Raw genomic sequence first — 23,105 nt, 5'->3', positions numbered from 1 at the left:
CAAAGGTATTTGGGCAGCGGGCGTAAAACAAAGTTAAGTGTTTAGTATTCACGCGTTTTTTTAACACAATAAGGCCAGGTAAACGTAAAAATCGTGAATGTAGAGACCGTATTCACTATTTCCGCGCGAAGCAGTTTTTACACGTATGTTTCCATTATTTTTAACATACGATTTCGTATTGCATTGTATATTCGACTAGCTGTGCTCCGCAGTTTTACCCGCAGTGCTTCGCTCTTGTTGGTCTTAGCGAGATGATATTATATAGCTTTTCTGGATAAATGGGCTATCTAACACCGAAAGAATTTTTCAAATCGGACCAGTAGTTCCAGAGATTAGCGCGTTCAAACAAACAAACACACTCTTCAGCTTTATAATAAGTATTATTATAGCTAGATAAATACCTGTAAAAACTATTAAAGATAATTTTAAAATAGTTTGGAAAATCCAAAAGTGCACGCCTCATATTTTTTTTAATAATTATTTATTACTAGCGGTCCGCCCCGGCTTCGCCCGTGGTACATATTTACGTTTTCTCTACATAAAAACCATCCTCGTACTTCAAGGAATATAATAAAAAAAGAATTAACGAAATCGGTTCAGCCGTTCTCAAGTTATGCGCTTACCAACACATTTTGGGATTCATTTTTATATTATAGATTTTTGTTTATTTAATAACAATTAAACCACATCGAATCAGACCCTGAAAAATGAAAGGGTTCTATTCCTGAGCATACTCAAGCGTAAGAGAAAAAAAAAAGACTCGATTAGTAAAGTATTTCGGTTGCTATCGTGTTAACAAGAAAATCCTCCGCACATACAGACACACGGACGTCCAAGACAGAACTTTTTTAAACTGTTTTTTAACTAGTTTAAATAACAAAAATGACATCAAAAATATCATGAATGTTAAAAATAGTGTTTTTTCTTAATATGTGTGTGTATGTATTATCTTACAAGTGCAATGTATGATACATAAAGACATTTTAAGTTTGAAAAATCAGATGTTTTGCGCGAAGTGACAGTAGTACCCACCTCAACGCTTCGCTTATGAGGCGTGCAATATGTCATTATTTTAAATTAATAACAATATTAAACATTGCATAAAGAGAATTCAATTCTCCTCATATATTTTTTTGTAATTTAAATATCATAACTTTACCTCGATTGATATGCAAAATTTGCTATTAAATTGAAAACTCCCAAAATTGTCATATACATAGTTTATTATTACATATTTTCCTTATTACATTACTCAATAATTTTGAACGACAGAGATTCTTATTTCCATTAACTACATAATAATAACGTCAATTTCATCTTTTTATTATTTTAACTGAATGAGAAACATTGTTTTAACAGTATTGGATTGTCGTGTGTTCAAAATAAAAGAGGGAAGAATATTTTATTGAGCTAAATCAAGTCAAAGAAAAAGTCAAAGTATTTAGTAGGTACCGTACTTTCCTCAACAATCAAACTTTAAAAACAACCATTTGGGCTTTTCCGACCTTCCCCTACTCATATTCAACAACCAAAAATCCCTCTCGTGTATAGCAGTCCTTAACTCGCACCATGTGCAATCGGCCTTACAGCAGGAATGCGACGATCGCACACAACCACGTGTGCCGTATGAATTGTCGACCCGAGCGATGAGCAATTGTTTATCACTTACGTCCTTTTAACACCAAGAACATACATAAGAAACATGATACGTTGCATCCTTTACCATATTATTGTGATGCTTATTAAAGTTAATTATATTCACGCATACAAACGTATCATACTTAATAGCGCGTATGAATCTTCTTCAATCTTAACCATGAAGGTTTTATTATAATTAAGGGCCGATTTTTCAATGCTTGGATAAAACTTATCCGTCCAATAAAGTATTACACGATAATATTAAAATGTCACGTAATCTGTCAAATACGGGCAATTAGAATACGTTTTTAAAATGGTAGTTTTAAACATTATTCGACGAATAAGTTTTATCCAAGCATTGAAAAATCGGCCCTAAGAGTAATAAAACAGTTGAACAACTGATTTCAATTTAAAGTTCTATCCTTCGAATAAATATTATGGCGATTGTAATAAAAACAATTAAAACCTATTTATTCATACAATGTTACCTAATGAATTGCATAATATTTTTATCACTTTATTCTATCACTGTTGTTAACGATAAGAGAAATAAAATTAACATGTTAAATGTTAATAAAGAACGAACAATGTTATATTCATTGTTAATTTCCATATTGTCCATTACAACTATCAAATTTTCGTTAAGAAACTAAACTTCACAATGGTATCCAAGGGGGTAAAATATACAATTTCGATCACTAACTACGCATTTTGACTAATGTAAAATTAATATGGTAACATTAATTACAAGCCCGCCAACGGTAACATAATGACTGACCTATTAGTTATTACGACTGTTCAATTGCACAATTAGTCAAATTAGTTATTAATGAACGATTCGTTGACGAGTCTCCGATGAAGTGATTTTTGGTTATTACGCGCCCGTAAATATTTTAAATTGAAAATTCATATTCACTTCACCCGTATAGCAATGTCATAAACACTATTCTATTGTCTTTGTATTAACAAATTCCGAACGATGTGTTACGTCACAGATAATTAAAACATCAAAATGACAGCTCATTCTGTGATTGTCTTTGGATCAACAAAATTCCCGCTAAAATTAGTTACAGTACACTCATGAACTCTTCAAATAGTATGAAGAGATTTATTTAATGTTTACGTTTAAATATTATGTACTTTGTCAAATGTTTAAAGGGCCTTTTATTATCTTAATGGAAGTAGGTTAATATTTTAAGTAGGTTTAATGTTCACGATTGTTAATATTCATAAAAGAGAATATTAATCTACCAATATTTGAAATATTTTAATTTTAATTATTTAATAAGACGCTTCATAAGACCATTGGTTGTAAGAAAATTTTCTTCACCTTTTGAAAGTGCAACTTGCAAACAAACTTTAAAATATATAAATTTAGGGTCGATTTTTCAATCCTTGGTTAAAATTTATCCGTCCAATAAAGTATTACACGATAATATTAAAATGTCACGTAAACTGTCAAATACGGGCAATTAGATAACGTTTTTAAAATGATAGTTTTATACATTATTCGACGAATAAGTTTTATCCAAGCATTGATAAATCGGCCCTAAGAAAATGAAAAATTGAAGGGTAGTTCACAAAACTTACCATTTCTGTTTTCACTGTCAGCTGGTTTCATCTGGATCGGATGGTGCATCTGCAACAAAAATAAATATGTAATACACATCGCTTGCATTTTTTAAATTTAAATATTTATTCAATAACTTGTTTGTTTGTTATATAAAAAGTTTGTCAGATTATATAAAAAGTTTGAACAAATCTACAAATTTTTCATATATAATTGTTATCTCTAAAAAGGACACAAAATAGACTTGATTTAGTCGAGTCCGAGTCCTTCAAATTTTGCGTTCGTATTCATAACGTTCATTTAAATTCGATCATATTTCTGAGACCTAGTTTCGTATTCATCTCATGCACTATAATTATAAAACAAAGACATTCAAAATGTCAACCGTTGAGAGGTATAATTAATGCCCTCCATAATTATTATTTACACGGGCCGATCGACGCACGGACAAACAGTCGAAACTATTTTAATTATTTGTAAACATACGCTCATGAGTCTTCAATTATTGCGTAAACATTAAACAATGCGATCGATTCATTTTTGTAGTCCGAGAGCTGGTATTAGGAATTAAAATGAAAATATAAATATCGACTAAATTGAAAAATTTTGGCGTATACTTCGTACAATGCTCTAGATTTGCTAGTCTAAGTATAAGTGGACAATGCATGACTTAATTTTAAATGTTTCGATTAAAAAAATATAATACTTAATATGTATGAATTTTTCTGTTCAATTATGTCACTGTGAAATTAATGCTTTAATGAATAATACATTACACTGCGGTTTATAGATTACAACAATTTTATTTTTATTTCTTGATGTATTTTTTCATGGTGAATATCGTTTATGTATTTTTTAAAACATTATTGGTGAATATCGTTTAATATTAGCAGTATGTGAAACAAGATAAAGTGTGGACATTAATAAATAAAAAAACAAGCGTAAATAAATAACAACAATATGTCAAATGTGAACAAAAATGAGCAAATTTCGTTTTTTATTTTCGTGCAGGTATACACCAAAACATGAAAATAAAGTGATGGACGATAAATCACAAATACGATATAAATTGCTATTTTGAAAATATTTTCGTTTCCACATCGTGAGGGCGGTGAATTTATAGTTTTTGGGAAACAACGGGGCGCAAATATTTTATCACTAAAATGATTGCAATACAGTGGAAATGCTATTTGTATTTCAGAATCAATATATCATACGAATTTGCTATCAAAACAAAAGTATAGATGTATTCACGGAATGTATAATATAGAATTTATCAACTGGCATTTCGTATTAGTGTTTGAATTTTACATGCTTATTAAAATAATTTAATTATTAAAAATCTATCTTCTTCTTCTCTTATATATAAAAATGAATCGCAAAATGTGTTGGTAAGCGCATAACTCGAGAACGGCTGAACCGATTTCGATAATTCTTTTTTTATTATATTCTTTGAAGTACGAGGATGGTTTTTATATAGAGAAAACGTAAACATATACCACGGGCGAAGCCGGGGCGGACCGCTAGTATCATAATAAAATCTAGTCTGGGAGCTTTTAGAAAATGTGTTAAATTTAATTATATGTAACGATTTATTATAATTATAATTTTACTCATTTATTGTTTTATTTTCTCAAGTTCTATACGTAATAATATATTATGTCAAACTATAACGTGTAGTATATATTCCAAAGTATATTCTAAATATTCAATTATTCATTACACTTCAAAGACACCTTAGATCTTGGCGCAAAACAATTTAAGATGTCCAAACAGAGAACCGTAAAATGGTCGTTAAATAAATATACGTGTAATAGATCAATATGGTTTTCCTTTTCATCAACATAATATCAAGATAATTTAGTATAGCCGTAATTCATATAATATGCTTCAGGATATTTATGTTGGTAAAGTTTATTATATCTGTTTTAAATCATTTGCAATTGCAATTTATATTTAAAAAATATGAAGAATATAAAAAAATGTGGAAATTATATCGTATTCCTGAAAATTCACTTCATACCCAAGAGTCAATATAAACTTGTCAATAGCTCAATCACATTAATTAAAATCGATTCCGCACCGCGCGATATCAGATCTCTGCCACCGATCCAAATGTGTACAAATTAACCAGCTTGCAAATTGGACTATTTCCTAGATCATACGTAGCTTTATTAGGCGAACTGTACACTGTACAGTGTATAGTGTATAACAGAGTGAATTTCCGTCTGCTGCGAGTTGCAAGCCGTTTGTATCACACGCGTGTCAATCATCGCCGGTTTATTTTCACGCCTCTGTATGTGACATTAAAGGCTTTGCTATATAGAACGCGTTCTTGTGCGTGTTAAAGCTACTGTACCTACTACGCGATAGCATAACGTCAGACAGAGCGACGACGCGGACGTTCTGTCGAGCGTTAAGTATACGTTCTATCAAAGCCAATAAATAGCGCATAGTCCAATACAATTAGGGTTTGGGAATTCTCGACAATTTCAACGTCCCGGGACACGAGACAGGCTACGATCAAAGTCCCGGGACTTCCCGGGACTTCGAGACTTTTTTTATTATAAAATTTGAACTTTGATTTCTGGTGAAACGTATTAATAAAAAGGGATTTTTTTTAAATCAACATTAATTATTGGTTAAATCAACATTTATTAAACATAAAATATAATCACAATAGTTTTAACTTTAATATGTCAAATAATTGGTATGTTTATTCCTATAATCACAGATTAACTTTTAATTTAAAACAATTATTAAATATTATTATAATAAAAGAACAATCATACTAACTTTAATATCATGTCATAATCATATTAATCATAATTTGGTAATTTTTATAATCACAGATTTGTTTCGTTATCTGTAAAACAGACTTTTTAATCAGTCTTTCAAATTATTAATCAGTTAAAAAAATAAAATTACTTTGATTTTATAAAATAGGCTTTTAAAAAAATCAGAGCATTAACAGCTTTGTCCGACAATCTGCTTCTGATTTTTGTAATAACGCCACCGGACAAGGAAAACACTCTCTCATTTTCAACAGAAGTCGGTTGAAAATAAAAATTAATACAATACATACGACTATCGTGTCTCGTCTCGAGTCTCGATCCAAAAGTCCCGGGACACGAGACAACGAAATTTACAAAAAGTCCCGGGACTTCGAGACACGAGACGTCCCGGGACCCAAACCCTAAATACAATGCAGTGGCATAGCGCCGAGGCCGAGTCAGGTTAGCGCTTTAACGCGCGCTAAGAACGCGTTCTATCTAGCAAAGCCATAATGCGTGTAATTATGCCGCTATGCGTTCGTTTGATGAGAAAGTGACACGGTCGCCCATCGGTCTCTTAGCTGTTACTCTGCTCCTTTAAAAGAGGTAAGAGTCCTTTCTCTTTCTTTCAACAGGGGATTTTGAACAAGCTCTCACAGGAGGTAGGTACAGTCTAGAGAGAGCTTTCGCATTGTATGAAGAATAAATAAAATGTTTCATTTAGGTATTTATTTCCATTTATAAATATCAATACAAACATTAACTAATGATGATCATTAACTCCGGTAACATTATATTCTCCAAGAGATAACTTTCCCTTATGAATTTAACTCGCGGCTCTAACTTTGTTATCCAATATCGTTTCCATACATCGCTCCACGCAATCCCATCTTGTTCAATTATAAATTCGCGGAACAAGATAGCGCGGCAAGTTGCGGCCCGAGTAACGCGATAGTCCGCTCAACAACATGGAAATCTAATAATCAAAACAATCGCGAAAGATCCCGGCGCCGGCATTGTGAACAATACAAACTCGACGCGTAAACAAGTTTCAACTATAAACCGTCGCTCGGCGGCTTGCGAATTGGGAAGATCTCGTAAACTCTGGTGTTATCTAATTAGGGCCAGATGATCATCAATCACGGGCCGTGGACAAACACCGTACAAAGTGTACAATTTGTCACGTCACGCTACAATCAGAGCGGCCTCGGGTCCGCCATTACATTACTGAAGGCAAGATTGAGAGCGCAATGTGTGCGCTAAATGAACACGGGGACTATTCGCGCTTGTCCGCGCGTGTTCGTCTCGGCATGGGAATCGAATTGTGACCGTACATTTCTTTATACAAAGTGAAGTTAGTACCTACCTATGTTCATTAAAAGGATTTTCTTTTAAGTAAGCTCTTTAAAGATCCTGTTCACATTAAGGCTCCATCTAAGTATGTATAATTAATTATATACTACGCAAAAGACTTTGTTGATGTAGATTATAAAGCATAAAGTGTTACCTACAGCTTATAATTTTAAATAATTACATTTACTTTATAAGCGCTGTAAAGGTTTTTGTAGCATCCTTTATAAACACTTCACATTTTTTTGGTTGAAGTTAATTAAAACAGCTTTCGCTTCATAAATTCACAAAGAAATATAAATTAAATTTCAATTGATGAATTTAAATCTTTATACATTTATTTTCAGTTTTAGATAGAATTAGGATTTAGCCGTAAAGAACAAACATAAAGCGAAGAAATGGTTAAATCCTTTCAGTGAATTTTTAGGAGTCTGTGTTTTACTATGTAAATAAAAGCGTCGTAATTTTTGGTTCATACTTGTATAAACTACTTTCAGTTATATTGAAGATTAAAATGCTTTTCAAGTCATACGCAAATTAAATACAAAATTCGCAATATAATCGGAAGAATGAAAAAGTATATGTAAATTAATCAAACCAATCTTAGATGCGACGCAAACCGTATAGATGTAGCAAGTCCCATCTATAAAACAGTTGGCACTTGCAACACAAACAATCGATACGAACTCCGATAGTCTGTCGAGTTGAACAAAGACGACGTGATTAGTAAAACCGTCACGAGCGTATGGAACCATAAACGCCGGACATGTTCAGAAATGTTAATCGTATGTACAAATACGTATCAATGTCAAGGGACCCTTCGGTTGCAGTGGCATCGCATTTAAAACTAGAACTAATACGTTGCGGTGTACGTGAAATTATTGTTAATGGTTTCCGACCGCCGTATCGCACGATTTCATTTAAAACGTCCCCCGTACATATTATATTTATTGAGAAGACAATGAATTTCCGATACACTTTTTCAATTAAAAAATATTTTTATTCAACAATGAACTTCGCAAAAAATGTTGTTTGAAATGTATATTTTAATGTAAGCGAAACAGAACACCACTAGTTAGTTATCTCTGAATACTATTTTTCTAACATAAATTTCAACATGCGTCGATTAAAAAGCTGTCATTTAAAATCAACATGTATCTTATTACTCACGAGCATTCGCAACGGACGGACGGACGGATATAAATATACTACATAGTGACGTTTTAAGCCAAAACGCGTGCTCGAGACAATTAGAACTATTGTGATTGAATGTTTTGTAAATGAATGCTATATATTTAGAACAACGTCAAAATTGTGCTGAAAAAAAATCGTGTCTATACGTCTGGTATTTCTATTCTCGGAGGGAATGTAAAGAAATTACGGTACTTTAAAAGCATAAAAACAAGGTACTAATCATAATATAACAAAAGATCTCTAAACGCATACAGTTTTCGAATCATATTTCCACTTTATCTCCTCGTATCTTTTTTTTTTTCTACATTTTATGTAAATTATTAATTGCCCAATCTTACCTCTATACTCATTAGTCTTCTTAATATTATAATGATGAAACTTAGCTTTAAAATATACCTATCTCTTATACAATAAAATTCTCGTGTCACAATGTTAGTCTGCATCACAGACATGTATCAAGATAGACTAAGCGAGTGTATGTACTTCCCGTGTCCAAACTAAGATTATGAAACTTACTTGACGCTGGCCTACACTCAGTCCGCGCTTGCAGTTCGCCAAGGAAAGACGTGAAGCTGAATAAAGTAAAATGCCGAATTACGCCGTTATAAACTGTAGAAACTCCACAGCTGTGAGTGGCCGAGTTAGCAGAGATGTTTCCTTCCACCGGTAAGTAATTTTCTAATCAGAATATGCACTATTTATTTTAAAATCAAATAAAGAATATCTGTGGAAAACGATCGTGACAAACACGGATACCAAATCATACGAAATGATTCGGAATACATTGCGGCTTTTACTTGGCACGGTAAAGATCGAGTCGTATGATAACAAGCAATGAATAGCGTCTTCTCATTTTTCTGTTCTCATTTTTCTGTCCAATTTTGTGGTTAGTGATTTTATAATCGAACACAAAAATGATAATTTGAAGGAGCAATTTTGCAGAAAAAAAGGCATAGATTTTTTTTGTCATTTAATACGACTTGACCTAGAACTTTTAAGTATTTTAGTACAAAGGTACTAAAAATAAATATTATGACATGGACGCCATTAGTTAAAGTGTCATCTTGGGAGTTTTTTAAGAAAACTCCTTATTGCTTAGACTATGTTTGTTTTTTCAGTTTTCCAAGTAACCCGAACATAAAAGAAAAATGGATTGATGCAACGGGACATAAAGATTGATTGATTGACAGTTTCATTACTTTCTTTCGATGGCCTCTCTAGTACGTAGTACACGGTAACTCAATGGGCATATGTAAGAAAAAGCTAAAACACATTAGTTTACTTGTTAGAATATTAAAAGGTTTATAAATTTATTTTATCATTCCTCTGTCTATGGTAATTATCATTTTTCTGTCTTGAATCGATTTAGTAATCGATTACGATTCATTTATTTAATTACCTCTTAGACATAGATCTAGTTTGATCTGATTTCTTTCGATTTACTTCGATGGGATAGGACGATACTAGAATCGCCGCGCGAGTGGCGTCCTAATCGATTTAGCGTAAAATGAAATTACCATCACTAAAAAACGCTCGTGACGTCATAACGCGTCAAGGTCAGTACAAAAAATATGACACGCTTGGTTTTCATACAGATCGCGGTACTTGCGTAGTCTATCTATGTCTGTGGTCTGCATACTCCTCCGAAACGGGTGGACCGATTCTCATGAAATTTTCTGTGCATATCGGGTAAGTCTGAGAATCAGCCAACATCTTTTTTTCATATGTACCACGGGCGAAGCCGGGGCGGACCGCTAGTATATCTATAATAATCCAAATATATTAGCTTATTTTTCAAATGGAAGACATGACGTTTATTCATCTTCTAAAAAAAATATTACCTGCCACATTTTTTCTTATAACGTTAACATAAATTCGACTATATCTCTACTGTATTCTATATCTCAGTAGGATTAAAGGTTAGATCAAACGTAAGGATAAGGGCATAAATACGCTCTTGTGAACCGTTTTACGTTTAAAAAGTAAAAGTGGGCATCCATTTAACATCTGATAAAAGATTTTCAACCTTATTCGTGTTAATTTACAGCTTCAAATTTAATATAATGTAAAAATGGTAAAAATTGTTAATAATCAACAATACACTCAGGGCTTTACAAACAAGTGCTCTTTTATTTTCGTGAACTCTTGAAATTAATTGAGGTACAGTCGATATTATTTGACTTAAAATTATAACGTGGTTGCCACATACACACAAAACTAAAATTTAACGTAAAAGAGCAACATCTTAAAGCCTACGAAACAAATTCGCAAAATTTTAATATAAGTAGGCTAAGAAGTGAACTAGCGCAGCTCTGTAAAACTTCGATCAGAAAAAGCAATTTAACTCGAAAGTTTTAATACATTGCTGTATTAAAAACGAATTTAAATTTACTTTTATTTATAAAACGAGCAATGTACATTTAAAAGCTCGTAATACGCGCTTTCGGCCAGGTTCAAAAGGCTTTATGAAGGGTCCCGCGATCTTTATTAGCTTCATTACCTTTGTGCACGCTGTTTCCACTTTTATCTGCAATATTTACTTTGTGTTCAACTTCTTATTGTATGTATAGTAAGTAAATTATAAATATTTCATATTCATTCTAAAAATGTTTATAAGTTGTGTAGTTTGAAAGAGATTGATAATAGCGATTATGTTCGCATTATTTTCGCATTATTTTCTGTCTATGTATTATAATTATATTTTATAACTAGATTTCCGCCCGCGGCTTCGCCCGCGTTTGCAAAGGAAAACCCGCATAGTTCCCGTTCCCTTGGGATTTCCGGGATAAAAACTATCCTATGTGTTAATCCAAGTTACCCTCTATATGTGTGCTAAATTTCATTGTAATCGGTTCAGTAGTTTTTACGTGAAAGAGTAACAAACATCCATACATCCATACATCCTAACAAACTTTCGCCTTTATAATATACTAGACTAGATTTCCGCCCGCGGCTTCGCCCGCGTTTGCAAAGGAAAACCCGCATAGTTCCCGTTCCCGTGGGATTTCCGGGATAAAAACTATCTTATGTGTTAATCCAAGTTACCCTCTATATGTGTGCTAAATTTCATTGTAATCGGTTCAGTAGTTTTTACGTGAAAGAGTAACAAACATCCATACATCCATACATCCATACATCCTTACAAACTTTCGCCTTTATAATATTTATTTGTATTTAATATCTAATAATATTAGATGTTAAATTACTTCAGTCAAAATTTGCAATACTACATCACAAAACATGATATTAAATATTATTACTGTTTGTTTATAACATTTATCTTCATAACAATATTGTAATATTGTAAGAGTTATTCCATCGACTGAAAAATTGCACGAATTTATTGCTATCTTTGCGCTCTAAATACGTCAACAAAACCATTACCACTCAAAATCAAGCGCCTCTTGCTCTACTAACCACACAAAATAAAGCCCGTAACGCACCAGGATAGTCCAGCGCATGTAAAACCTTGTTCACAATTCACAGGTGTACCTTGACCCATCTCTGTAAAGCGGTCCCGCGAATCACCACCCGGTCACACGGTCGTCGGTCACACCGAGAAAGCTTTATCGCGACCCCATTTCTTCTCTGCGCAAATAAAACGGGAAACAACACGACTCCACTGATTTCCCTCGACATTTTACAGTTTTTTAGTGTTTTGTTTTTTTGGACTAATGGCACGCCGGCCGCGGCGGTAAAAAAGGTTATTGCACTGAACGATGAAGCGGAACATCTCCCGTTTATTGGACTCTTGGCGGGTCGTTCTGTGTGAATTTCAAAACAAGCGTTGTTGCAAAGTTCATATTATAGTATTAAGGCCCAGGGAATGAATGGAGGATTCCGTTGACGAAAATTGCAACCAGGACTTCCAATAGGCGAATATGTATATGATGTTAATTATCGCTAAGGGACTAAAAATCAATACAAAAGATTTTTTTTCTGTATAGATTCCAAAAGTGTCAAGTGTTTGTCTAACACTACATTTTAAAAAAGCGCTCAAAGTTTAGTAAATGTGCTGCAAAACACGGTTTGCGCCTAATTGAAAAGCTCAAAGTCCTCGGACTTTACATAATGTTCTTGCTCCATTACCTCATCCCACTTTCCAACTGTATAAACAAATCGTTTTAAAAATTTACGTAATTAATTCATTCTACTGTAAGCTAAACAGAGGGGAGGAACTTTATCAGCTCAGAACTCGACCGCTCTCCGTATGGGTAGACCTTTAATGCCTTAATTCCGTACATCTTTTTATTGGCCTACAATTCAGCTCTTACAAGCCAAGAGCGAGCCAGCTACTTTACGTATTCGGCAAAAAGAATCGCGTTGTCCGCAGTTTATTTTCGTTCGCGCACAAAATGTTTTGGCACGCTCCCACCCGAAAGTGGCTATGCTAACGTTGTGTAAGCGACCCAATACTTTGCATGCTCCGTATACCTAGCTACCGTTCGTGCACCACTTTGGCCGTAATTGCAAAAAATCCTTGTGATCCGTGTTTATTTTCAGAGGGACTTTTGCGACCCCGAACTCGTAGGGACGGGGAAAAAATCGTCCCAAACTAATGGAGCGCGCGACTAGAATGAACTTTTAAACTTACCCGTGCAGTATTTTTAGGGATCCGCAACGTAAGAGGTTAAATGAAGCGTTATTAGATCACTCGGCCTATCGCTCTATTTAACATATTACTTGACCTTTTTCGTTTAGTATTAATACAATAAAGTGGGTATAGTATACGTATCATATAAAATGAGAATACATATAAAATTTAATGAAGCAGTGTTATTTTTATGCGTATATTAATATTGTTGGACATGATTTCGAGAAAAATATAGAAAATATTATATAAGCAGGTTTATATTATTTAGTGTATACAAAACTTTTCATCATTTGAATTCTAGTTGACTATATAAAACTGTAGGAAAATATATTGCAGTAAAGTTGCACACGCAGACTCACTCTTAGCAATTTTGTAAAAAGCGCGACCGCCCGATTGTAAATTCGTTTGGGAAATTTTTACGATCCACTATATTGTCAAATTTAATTTCAATCTATTGTCATCGTAAAAGCATTGTTAAAGTTTAACAGGAAAATTAAATGTTACCTCCGTCTAGAACAGAATATTGTCATTGTAAACCATAAACATTGTTTTATGATTTATCTCAATTGTAATTTAAGAAGTCGTAAAACAAACGACTCAGTTTTCATATCTATAATTATGTGAGTTCGTACAATCTAAAGGTGTCAAATATAGGGCTAATTAATTATAAAATCTAATTTATTACAGTATTAAAAGAACGTGTAGTATCAAATAAAATGTTATGACAATAAACAGTGGAAGTACAAATACATATGTTGTTTATAATAATTATCTTGGACACAAAGTAACGGAACGTTTATTTTTTACTAGATTTCCGCCCGCGGCTTCGCCCGCGTTTGCAAAGGAAAACCCGCATAGTTCCCGTTCCCGTGGGATTTCCGGGATAAAAACTATCCTATGTGTTAATCCAAGTTACCCTCTATATGTGTGCTAAATTTCATTGTAATCGGTTCAGTAGTTTTTACGTGAAAGAGTAACAAACATCCATACATCCATACATCCTTACAAACTTTCGCCTTTATAATATGTATTAGATTCATAGAAATTAGTACCTAAATTGAGAGCATTTGTACATCATAATATAAAATACTTCCAGAAATAAAAGCTACATAGATAATCTTAAACAGTTATCTCCTATAAATAAGAGGCTTATTTAACTTTCCAATATACCCAGGCAACGTCCACAACAAAATCGAACACAATACACAAAGTAACATCCTCCCTGTTAAATTGAGATTTAAAACTTTGTACCTAGCTATACCCACCTACCTACTAGTACCTAGTGAAAAGTTTTTATTCTGTAAAATCTTCCGTAATCCTAATAGAAGTCCCGCCGTACGAGGCGTACGTGCGTCGAGTACTGACGTACCAACGTGTCTCGTAAAAATAATTTCAAACGATATCCCCCTTAACGCTGTTTCCATTCGATTTTGTTAAACTCGTTTAAATAGACGATGTGATTTACGAAATTTAAAGTTATAGGGTCTGCTTACAATTGATATTTTAGGGGAGATAAGAGGATTTGACCGCCTCCTCGGTACAGTGTATGACGCGTGAGCGTAACACCGAGGGGTCCTGGGTTCGATTCCCGGTGGAGACGAAGAAAAAAAAATGTCTTGGTCTGGTAGGACACAGAAGGCTGATCACTTACTTGTCCCTAAAGAAAATCGATCAGTGAAACAGATGTATAATGCATCTGCCCTTTACCCCACTTGGGGACATGGGACTTCACTCAAGAGGATATGCTTCTATATTTATGGTAAAAGGTTGGTGTTACCATTACAATATTGGAATGATATTAAAAACATTATTGTCTAATTTTAGTTTGAAATGAAATATTTATTTTGCAAGAAATGTGGAAGATTTACAGATGTTATTTACATTCATTGTTCAGCAGAAATTGCCAATTGATTGGCATGCAAAAATTAACTACCTAATGCAAAAAAAAAAAAAAAAAAAATTTACTTTCATAGGTTACATTTAGTAAGTTAACTCACAAGATATTGTTACAAAGTTTGGTGCATAAAATATTACCCGAGTAAAAGGTTACTCTCATTTTCCAATAATAAAGTAGCGTCTCTTTAAAGAGGTAAAAGTTACGATCAATTCATTTTATGAATGAAAAATTGTTTCACAAACTTCTAAACTTTAGCTTCAACTAAATAAATCATTCACAAAGTCTTGTTCCACATTACTAGATCTACTTAAACGTATGCTCTAACAACTGAAACTAAACTAACAAACTGTTAATCGAAAATCACCATCTACTTATCAACAATCAGGGAGCACGGATAAAAATTCAGTTACACGCATATAAATACAGCTTCAACGCACATATCGGCCACGTAACGACATCACAGTAAAAGCTGAACCGTAGAGGGCACATCCAACGATACCGAGGGGTTACTTTTATTAACTCTTTGTCGACGGATCCCGACAGTGCTTTCGCCTTGAATATAAATAGATTTTATTGTGCCCTGGACCATTGTTACATAAAAAAATTGGATAGGCTAAGAGGATTTGGGCGAAATGAGCTCGACTGGCCGACATACAAACTGCGTATTGGCCCGGGAGATATTGCTATATCGAAAGCGTAATGTTCGAAAATTGTCTTCGCAATAGTTTCTCTTTATATCATTATTATCGTGAATGTATTATGTTTATCTGATGAGCGTGGGATTTAGATACTCTTATTTACAATTGTCGTAGGTGCATATTTTTTTGTTTAATGTTTTCTAGAAATAATTTGTGTTAAGGGTACAAAATTCAATTCTGATTACATTCTCATATCAGTTTTATTGAGTGTATGGTAAAATGATATAAGCACTATTACGAAAACACAACATGAAAGGTAAAATTAATTTACTTTTCCGTTAGGTAGGTACTAGAAAACAATATATTCCAAAAACAAATTAAATCTTTATTACGTTTGTACAAATGAAAATTGCCATTGTTTACGGATTATAATAATATAATGAACTTAAAAACACACTCGTCTACAGCGAAAAATAACTGGCAACGTGATGTTGGACATTATGATTAAATTTCTCTCATAAATTATTATCTATTAACAATTAATTTCGGCTTCAATGGTTCATAAATCAGCCATCGAATGTTTCAATTTCATCGCACAACTAAATCAAACACATTTAAACCCGCGGGAATTCGTCAATCGCGGCTTAATCAATATATTAGCCGACTGTATGTGAATTGCGATTATGGTATCAATTCCCGATATCGGGGTGGGTATATAATATATATTTGGACAATAGATAGAGATCAATTAAAATACAACAAACTCTATCAAGGATAAGTAGAAGACTAGTAATTTATACATAAACGCCAAGATGGAAAATTATTATGGCTGAGATCCCGTTACTAGCAGTCAGATAGATGAAAATATAAGACGGTTTTTTATGATCTACATAATTTAATCATAACCTACTCTTATAAAATTTCAGCAAATTAATAGTCTGAAATAGTTACCCTAACATTTATCGATCCATAAAGTAAAACACAATAACGAACAAAGTACGAAATTTATTGATTTCAATTACATCCTCGATCGACAATTGTATCCCATTCTCATATTCTACCCAAAAAAAACGTACACTATAGCAAAATATTTACCAAAAACTACAAACGTAAGAGCATCTCGACCGGCTCGCCGCAACATAATATATCTAGCGAGACCTTATTACATTAGTTTTTCAACCGTGAAAACCAATGGAGCTCACCCTCGTTCCGAGCTAAGGGGTTATGTGCGATACTCCACTTTCTACGTTTCATATTGTTCTCTAAATTTTTACGGTCTCACAAAGTGACTGTTGGTCGTTTTATGTTCAAAATTACGTACTTTGTAAGTGGGTAATCTGTTTGTAAATGAGGCGACGAAATTAGTGACGGGAAATCAATTAGTTAATTACGTATTTTAGTTTAAAAGCTGGAAATTATGTTATTTAAATCTATATTGATATATTCAAATGTTTTGTAGACTTGAAAGGGTAATAAACTGTTCGTTACAAAGTTGCATTAAAAATTAAAATGTTATCAGTTATAGGTACCTACTAACTAATTTAAGCAATCATATATAATAGCCAATAGTTAATCTTATTGCACCTATTGCTATTGAACCAACTTTTGCATTAAAAACAGCCACAACAATGGTTCAACATTATATTTCTATTATTCCTAGACGTCATGTTCTTAAAGGTAAGTAACATTTTGAAAAGGAATAACACAAGTAGTGGGCGGCGTTTGTGATTCCGATGCACTCACAAGAGGCCATTGTATTTCTCAAGTCTAGGCCCGCTATATTGCTGCCGAGTCTTGTTTGTGACTTCCCCCGAAGCCTCTCGAAATATCCTGTATTATATCCTGTGGCTAGCACAAAGCATGTTTGCGTAAATCCATTCGAAAATAAAGAATAACAAAATGTATTATATATTTCTTAAGGTCGAGACGACAGTTGTCGCGCTGTAGCCACATACCACTTCCATTTGTGTGAAATCCGAAACACGTGTATCTAAAACATACGCGTGTTTTGGATTATTCGATATTATAATACGACATTTTTTATTACAGGGTAATTTCCTTTAACCTTTTGCGGAGGCGTTATATTATATTTCCTAAAAGTCACACGAGGTAAAAGTAAATTTAATATATTATGTGTAAAAGTCTAACAAGTTATACATATTTCGTATTTGCGTTTGTACCAAATTATGTTTTTAATTTACGTCTCCGTTTCTTATAGCTACTTCACTGACAAAACGAAACAGCATTTTTGTATCAAGCACGTTTAAGACACATCAATAGAACAATCTTGTTACTAACGCTAGCTGGCAATCTAACAGTTCGGCCTACATATGCAAATCCATCAAATATGTGGAACAATGATATAGGTCCATCCATTCAACGTATCGCATCGCAATAATAATATATTCTCAGATGGAACTAGTCATGAGCTGATAGAACACGATTTCAATATGTATTATATGTGAATCGCGTGCAATTGGTAGCGATATCTGCATGGTACGTGTTCCGGCACACCGGCCAGTATAACTAGACCCCTGTAGTACTATAGGGGTAGTAAGGGACAGACGGCTCTAGATTATATTGTCACGGTAACTTATAACACCAGTTAGGATAATAGCCACTCGTCGAATGTTAAGCAGTCGCCGTAAAATTTATTCAATACGATTTATAGATGAGCTGCAATAAAATATCTTTTGAGTGTCACAAAAGTGTATAGTATATAATAACTGTAATGAGGAAGCTATTTTGTTTCGTATATTATCTAATACGATTACAATTATTATTCGTTACTTTTAAGAGAAACGAATTACGATAACAATTATTATTCGTTACTTCCAAGAGATACAGCCAATTATTGATAAGAAAATACGTAACGTAGAAATATTTGTGGAAAATTATATTCAACAATAGCTTATACAGAAGTATTCCCAAGAAATTTGCTATCGTTTATTTAGATTTTGTCTGGCTTCATCATTTGTTGCGATATTAAAAGAAATATCAAAAATGTATATATATCATTATGATATTGTGTTATTTGATGGCTTCTTAAACGCTTTATAACGTTTTTAATGCAAAAATACTTAAATAACAAGATACAGTTAAGTGTTATGAACTTTATGAAATACTCATAGATATAAATATTTAGTATATTACTTAATAAACAACCGATTTCAGAAATAGATATTTCATATAGCAGCTGAATATAATACCTAAAACATAGGATTATATTACAACTGCGCAATAGTTAACAGGAGCTTAACGAATTAGAACATCCGCTAAGCGCTCGATGTTGCTGAGCAGAGTATATTATAGATATTTATTATAATATGGATATGGATATTATTATGGTTTGCTACCAGAGAAAAGCAATGATATTCCATCGTAGAGATCGTATTATGTTGTATTTGTATTTTAAATTCTTATATCAATAGATGCTTATTAACCATGTCTAAATAAGAGTAGCGTAGATAATTACTAGACAAGAAGGTTTAAATACACCACTCTATCAAGTCATTAATTTATTATTTTGTTACTACATTTACTATGATGACATAAAATACCAAGTTAATTGTTTTATTCATCGGGCGTTAATCTTCAACAGGCTTAATTTAACAGAAAAAAACACAACGAGCAATGACCTCCACCTATCATTACATTAACAGCTCACATTATATACCAATACTATATTGATGTGACAGTTTTTGATAGAGTATAATTCCGATGAAAGGATTTTTCCACTACATTATATCCACCGGTCCATTCGGTCATCCATCATTTACATTGGCTATTGCGAAACTCATTGACAATCTTTTCACATTTGCGTTTCGGTGTTTTGGAGCTTTTTCATATTATAAATTACGTTTTTCACTATCCTACTCAGTTCAAAAGTTGAAGGTTTGAAACGAGTTAAAGTTCATAGTAACATACTTAATTAAATAAGGTTCAGTCAGAATACTTCGTGTTTTAAAAAAAGAACTATACATTGTTTAATTTACTTCGTACAACATTTTTAAGTAAATCCAATTGTTTATAATCACATTAAATCATATTATACACGATGTCTATACAAACTATTATACCGCTAGTTAAATAGCTACGTTTATAATTCATTTAAATTAGAAGAACATCGTCTCCGGTTAGACCCGTTAGAGTCACGCGAAAGCCTTGTAAGCTGTTTACTAAGCAAGCTCTGACGTCGTGACTACGCCGTAGCGTATTCCGGCTACACCGTAGCATTTCGTAGCGGATTTACACCCTAATAATTTTGCCCGCAAATTCGAGGTAGCTACGAAACAGAGATAAATGATTTTGTGCGATTGTGTAATGCTTTATACAGTTCTCGTAATACACTGTCTAACAATGAGTAGGTAACATTTAATGTTTCTTTGAATAAAATATGCACGATAACGCATTGATAAATAAGAGAAAAATTGAGAAATACTTTTTAAAATGCTTGTTTGAAAATGAATCTAAGCTGAATATTACACTCGCGAATATAAAGTCTACAACAGTCAAATAATTTACTTTGCAAATATTTCAAGACATTTTATATTTGTATTTGTACTCTCTATTTGTATACATATATTTCAAAGAAAAATGTCTCGACTTACATATGTACATCGCATTAATTCAAATAACATTTAATAACCAGCAACCCAATCTTTTAAACTACCCCCACGAGAACATTGTTTCAACGCGCACCTTTAACAAACCAAAATTAGTAACAACATAAAGTACATTCATCATTCAACAATGAACTATTACGGTGGCAAGGCGACACAGTGCCCGGGGATTGTTAATAATCCCCCACGCTGGACCCGCTCCGTCACCGAGTGCCGGGATTACTATCAAAGAGCATATTACCGGCAAAAAGGACTGCATTAAATGTTAGCTGTACCTACGATTCCTACTCACTTTGTGACTCGGCTACGTTTGAAGATAGACGGTACTAGATTATGACGGTACTAGATTTTTATTAAGTGAGAGGAATATTATAGGATTAGATGATATTATAGGATAATTTCTAAACGAACAATGGAAAAATAATACAAAGATACTTTAGGTGCTGGTTAAGCTACATTTTGCGAAAGTATAAATAAATATCGTTTTATAACGAAAAATAATGAAAAAGGAATCACATCACTTTGTTTATAAGTAAGTAGAAAAGTACAGTTTTTAAATACAAAAATATTTAGTTGTAGTACAAGTTAAACTTCTAGACCGTTAGTGAAAAACTAAGTCGATCTTTTAAAGTTTCGCTATAATTGTTTACACGTTTTAGCTTAATTTATTTTCTCTTATAATATCAAACAAAAGTATCAAACAATATTGAATGTATATATTAAAATTATACGGCTCCTCTTTGAATGTATTTTCCTTTAGCTACTGATTTACCAAGAATAATATTTTGCATTGGATTAATGATGTACACAAATGATTGATATGAGATATCTCTGTATAAAATTATAATCAAAGAGCGCATCACTCGCAAAAGGACTGCATTAACCGGTCCCATTATGTCACTTTGTAAACTATCAACATCGTTACCGTTACTGCTTTTTAATAAATATTTATAATACCATTTTGCATTACATTAACGTTGCGCTGATCTTTATTCCAATTAATAAAATTTTCGGTTTCCATTATGTTGAAACTGAATACTAAATAATTCAATACAGCTGAATAATTTTCAAGTCAAAAGAAGTTTTAGATATCTTTATTACTGAACGTTTAGCTTTCATTTCATTTAAATAATATAGTGTTTGAAATATTGACTATTATTCTATTATAACCAACTATACAGAAAAGCATTAACCATCATCAAAACCGCCAAAACACACAGAACCATTATTGAATCATCCATGAAATGGATATGAAATCACAACGTAATAACATTATATAGAGGGTGCCCCTAAAACGCGGCCGGGCGATCGCTTATCCGTTCCCGGGTGAACCGGTCAAGATGATATACGACCGGATAAGACAACGTTGCGGAAAGGTGCAACCGAGGCGACCTTTCGATTTCCTTGACCGACCCCGTCGGACATTGATGGGGCTATGTTATGTTTGTGCATGCAAGGATGTGAGGAAATATCATTTTACTGTGGGTGATGCGAGATTGTTGAAGATTGTTTAGGTTGAACTATAGCAGTGTTCTTTCGAACAAAGTATGGCATATGCGAGCAGCAGTTACGAACAAATTATGTTGATGGTATATTAAATGCGGGTATGCGACGACCTGACTAATTTGGATACTATAACATAAGGAAGGGGAAGATTATAAAACTATAAAATAATAAAATGAAATACGTATCCGTATTGTTTAATTAAAACAATTGGCAACAAACAAACAAATCCAATTCAGTCTGTATTCCTCGGTTTGGCAAATAATTTTTATTCTTTCATAAAAATAATAGAACACCCACGCAGACAAATTCATCAACGCCTTATTTCTTAGGGAGACACTTTTCATTGTATCCTCACTCACTTTCAGTATTACTACTGACAAGTAATTTGACATTTCTTCGAATGAAACGAGATACCCGCTCGGGGGGAGATATAATCGTGAGTATTAAATTAGCACCGGGTCGGAATAATCCGGTGGGTCTGTTTCAACAATTGTACCTTTATATTTTTAGCCCGGGCTTCGTTACACCCTCAATAATATATAATATCGGGCTGTAATGATACATGTTCTCGTCTGCACCTGCGTCCTTTCCTAAGCGTATTGGATTAAAAGTTGTAGGTTTAGAATGTAAGAATTTGTTATCGTAAATAAGTAATAATATATAAAAAATAAGAACACTTTTCTTGTAACAACATTTTGTGTGAAAATGATGTAGAATTTAAGTGAAGTCGACGTAATTGATTGTAATTTTCCTGAAAGTAGATTACTAGAACTACCTTATGTATATGGACTTCATTTTATTCGTTTACATAATATTTTTAACGATGTTTCTGACTTAATTTGATATAGTCTACAGTCTACATTATCCTTTAAAGATTAATGTTATTTCCTTATACGAGAACACGTTACAATTCTACGAAGAACGTATGAAAGTTGCTTTCAATTTTATCAACATAATTTATAAAGGTTTCTAGAAATTTCATACAGTAATTAAAAAAGCATTTTCTTCAAGTATACCATTTGCATTATGAACAAATTCAGGTTTACTATTCTATAAGGGACAGGGATATCCGATTTCATATTACAGATAAACACTCCGCTAATCCGATACTACCCAACTGAGAAAAATATCCGTCCATACAGCCAGCACGCTGCAATCTCGTCGACACCTGCGCCGAAATTAGAAAACTTTAATCCCGCGTCAACTCGCGGCGATCATTCTCAGCAATGAAATAAGGGGAATGAAAATATCTTGCGATCGTATTGGGGCTCGGAATCAGCACGTGCCAATTCGCATTGCCTTGACAACTTCGACAGTCACGT

General features: G+C 33.2%; 1 protein-coding gene across 3 annotated transcripts in view; it reads right to left on the bottom strand.

Moving 5' to 3' along the window:
- Positions 1-23,105, bottom strand: part of LOC149909143 (CUGBP Elav-like family member 2) — a 291,622-nt gene that overhangs the window by 67,497 nt on the left and 201,020 nt on the right. For all 3 annotated transcript variants that reach the window (XM_090101384.1, XM_090101382.1, XM_090101383.1), the window contains one exon: positions 3,229-3,277. In XM_090101384.1, the coding sequence (XP_089957510.1) occupies positions 3,229-3,277 (49 nt within the window). The remainder of the gene's footprint in view (positions 1-3,228; positions 3,278-23,105) is intronic.

Source organism: Colias eurytheme, chromosome 4 (genome assembly GCF_061535395.1).
Source record: "Colias eurytheme isolate Ceu_HAF_F1 chromosome 4, ilColEury1 Martin Lab GWU primary, whole genome shotgun sequence".
NCBI classification, from domain to species: domain Eukaryota; kingdom Metazoa; phylum Arthropoda; class Insecta; order Lepidoptera; family Pieridae; genus Colias; species Colias eurytheme.
The sequence above is the reverse complement of the archived record's forward strand: the minus strand, read 5'-3'. Positions and strand labels throughout refer to the sequence as shown.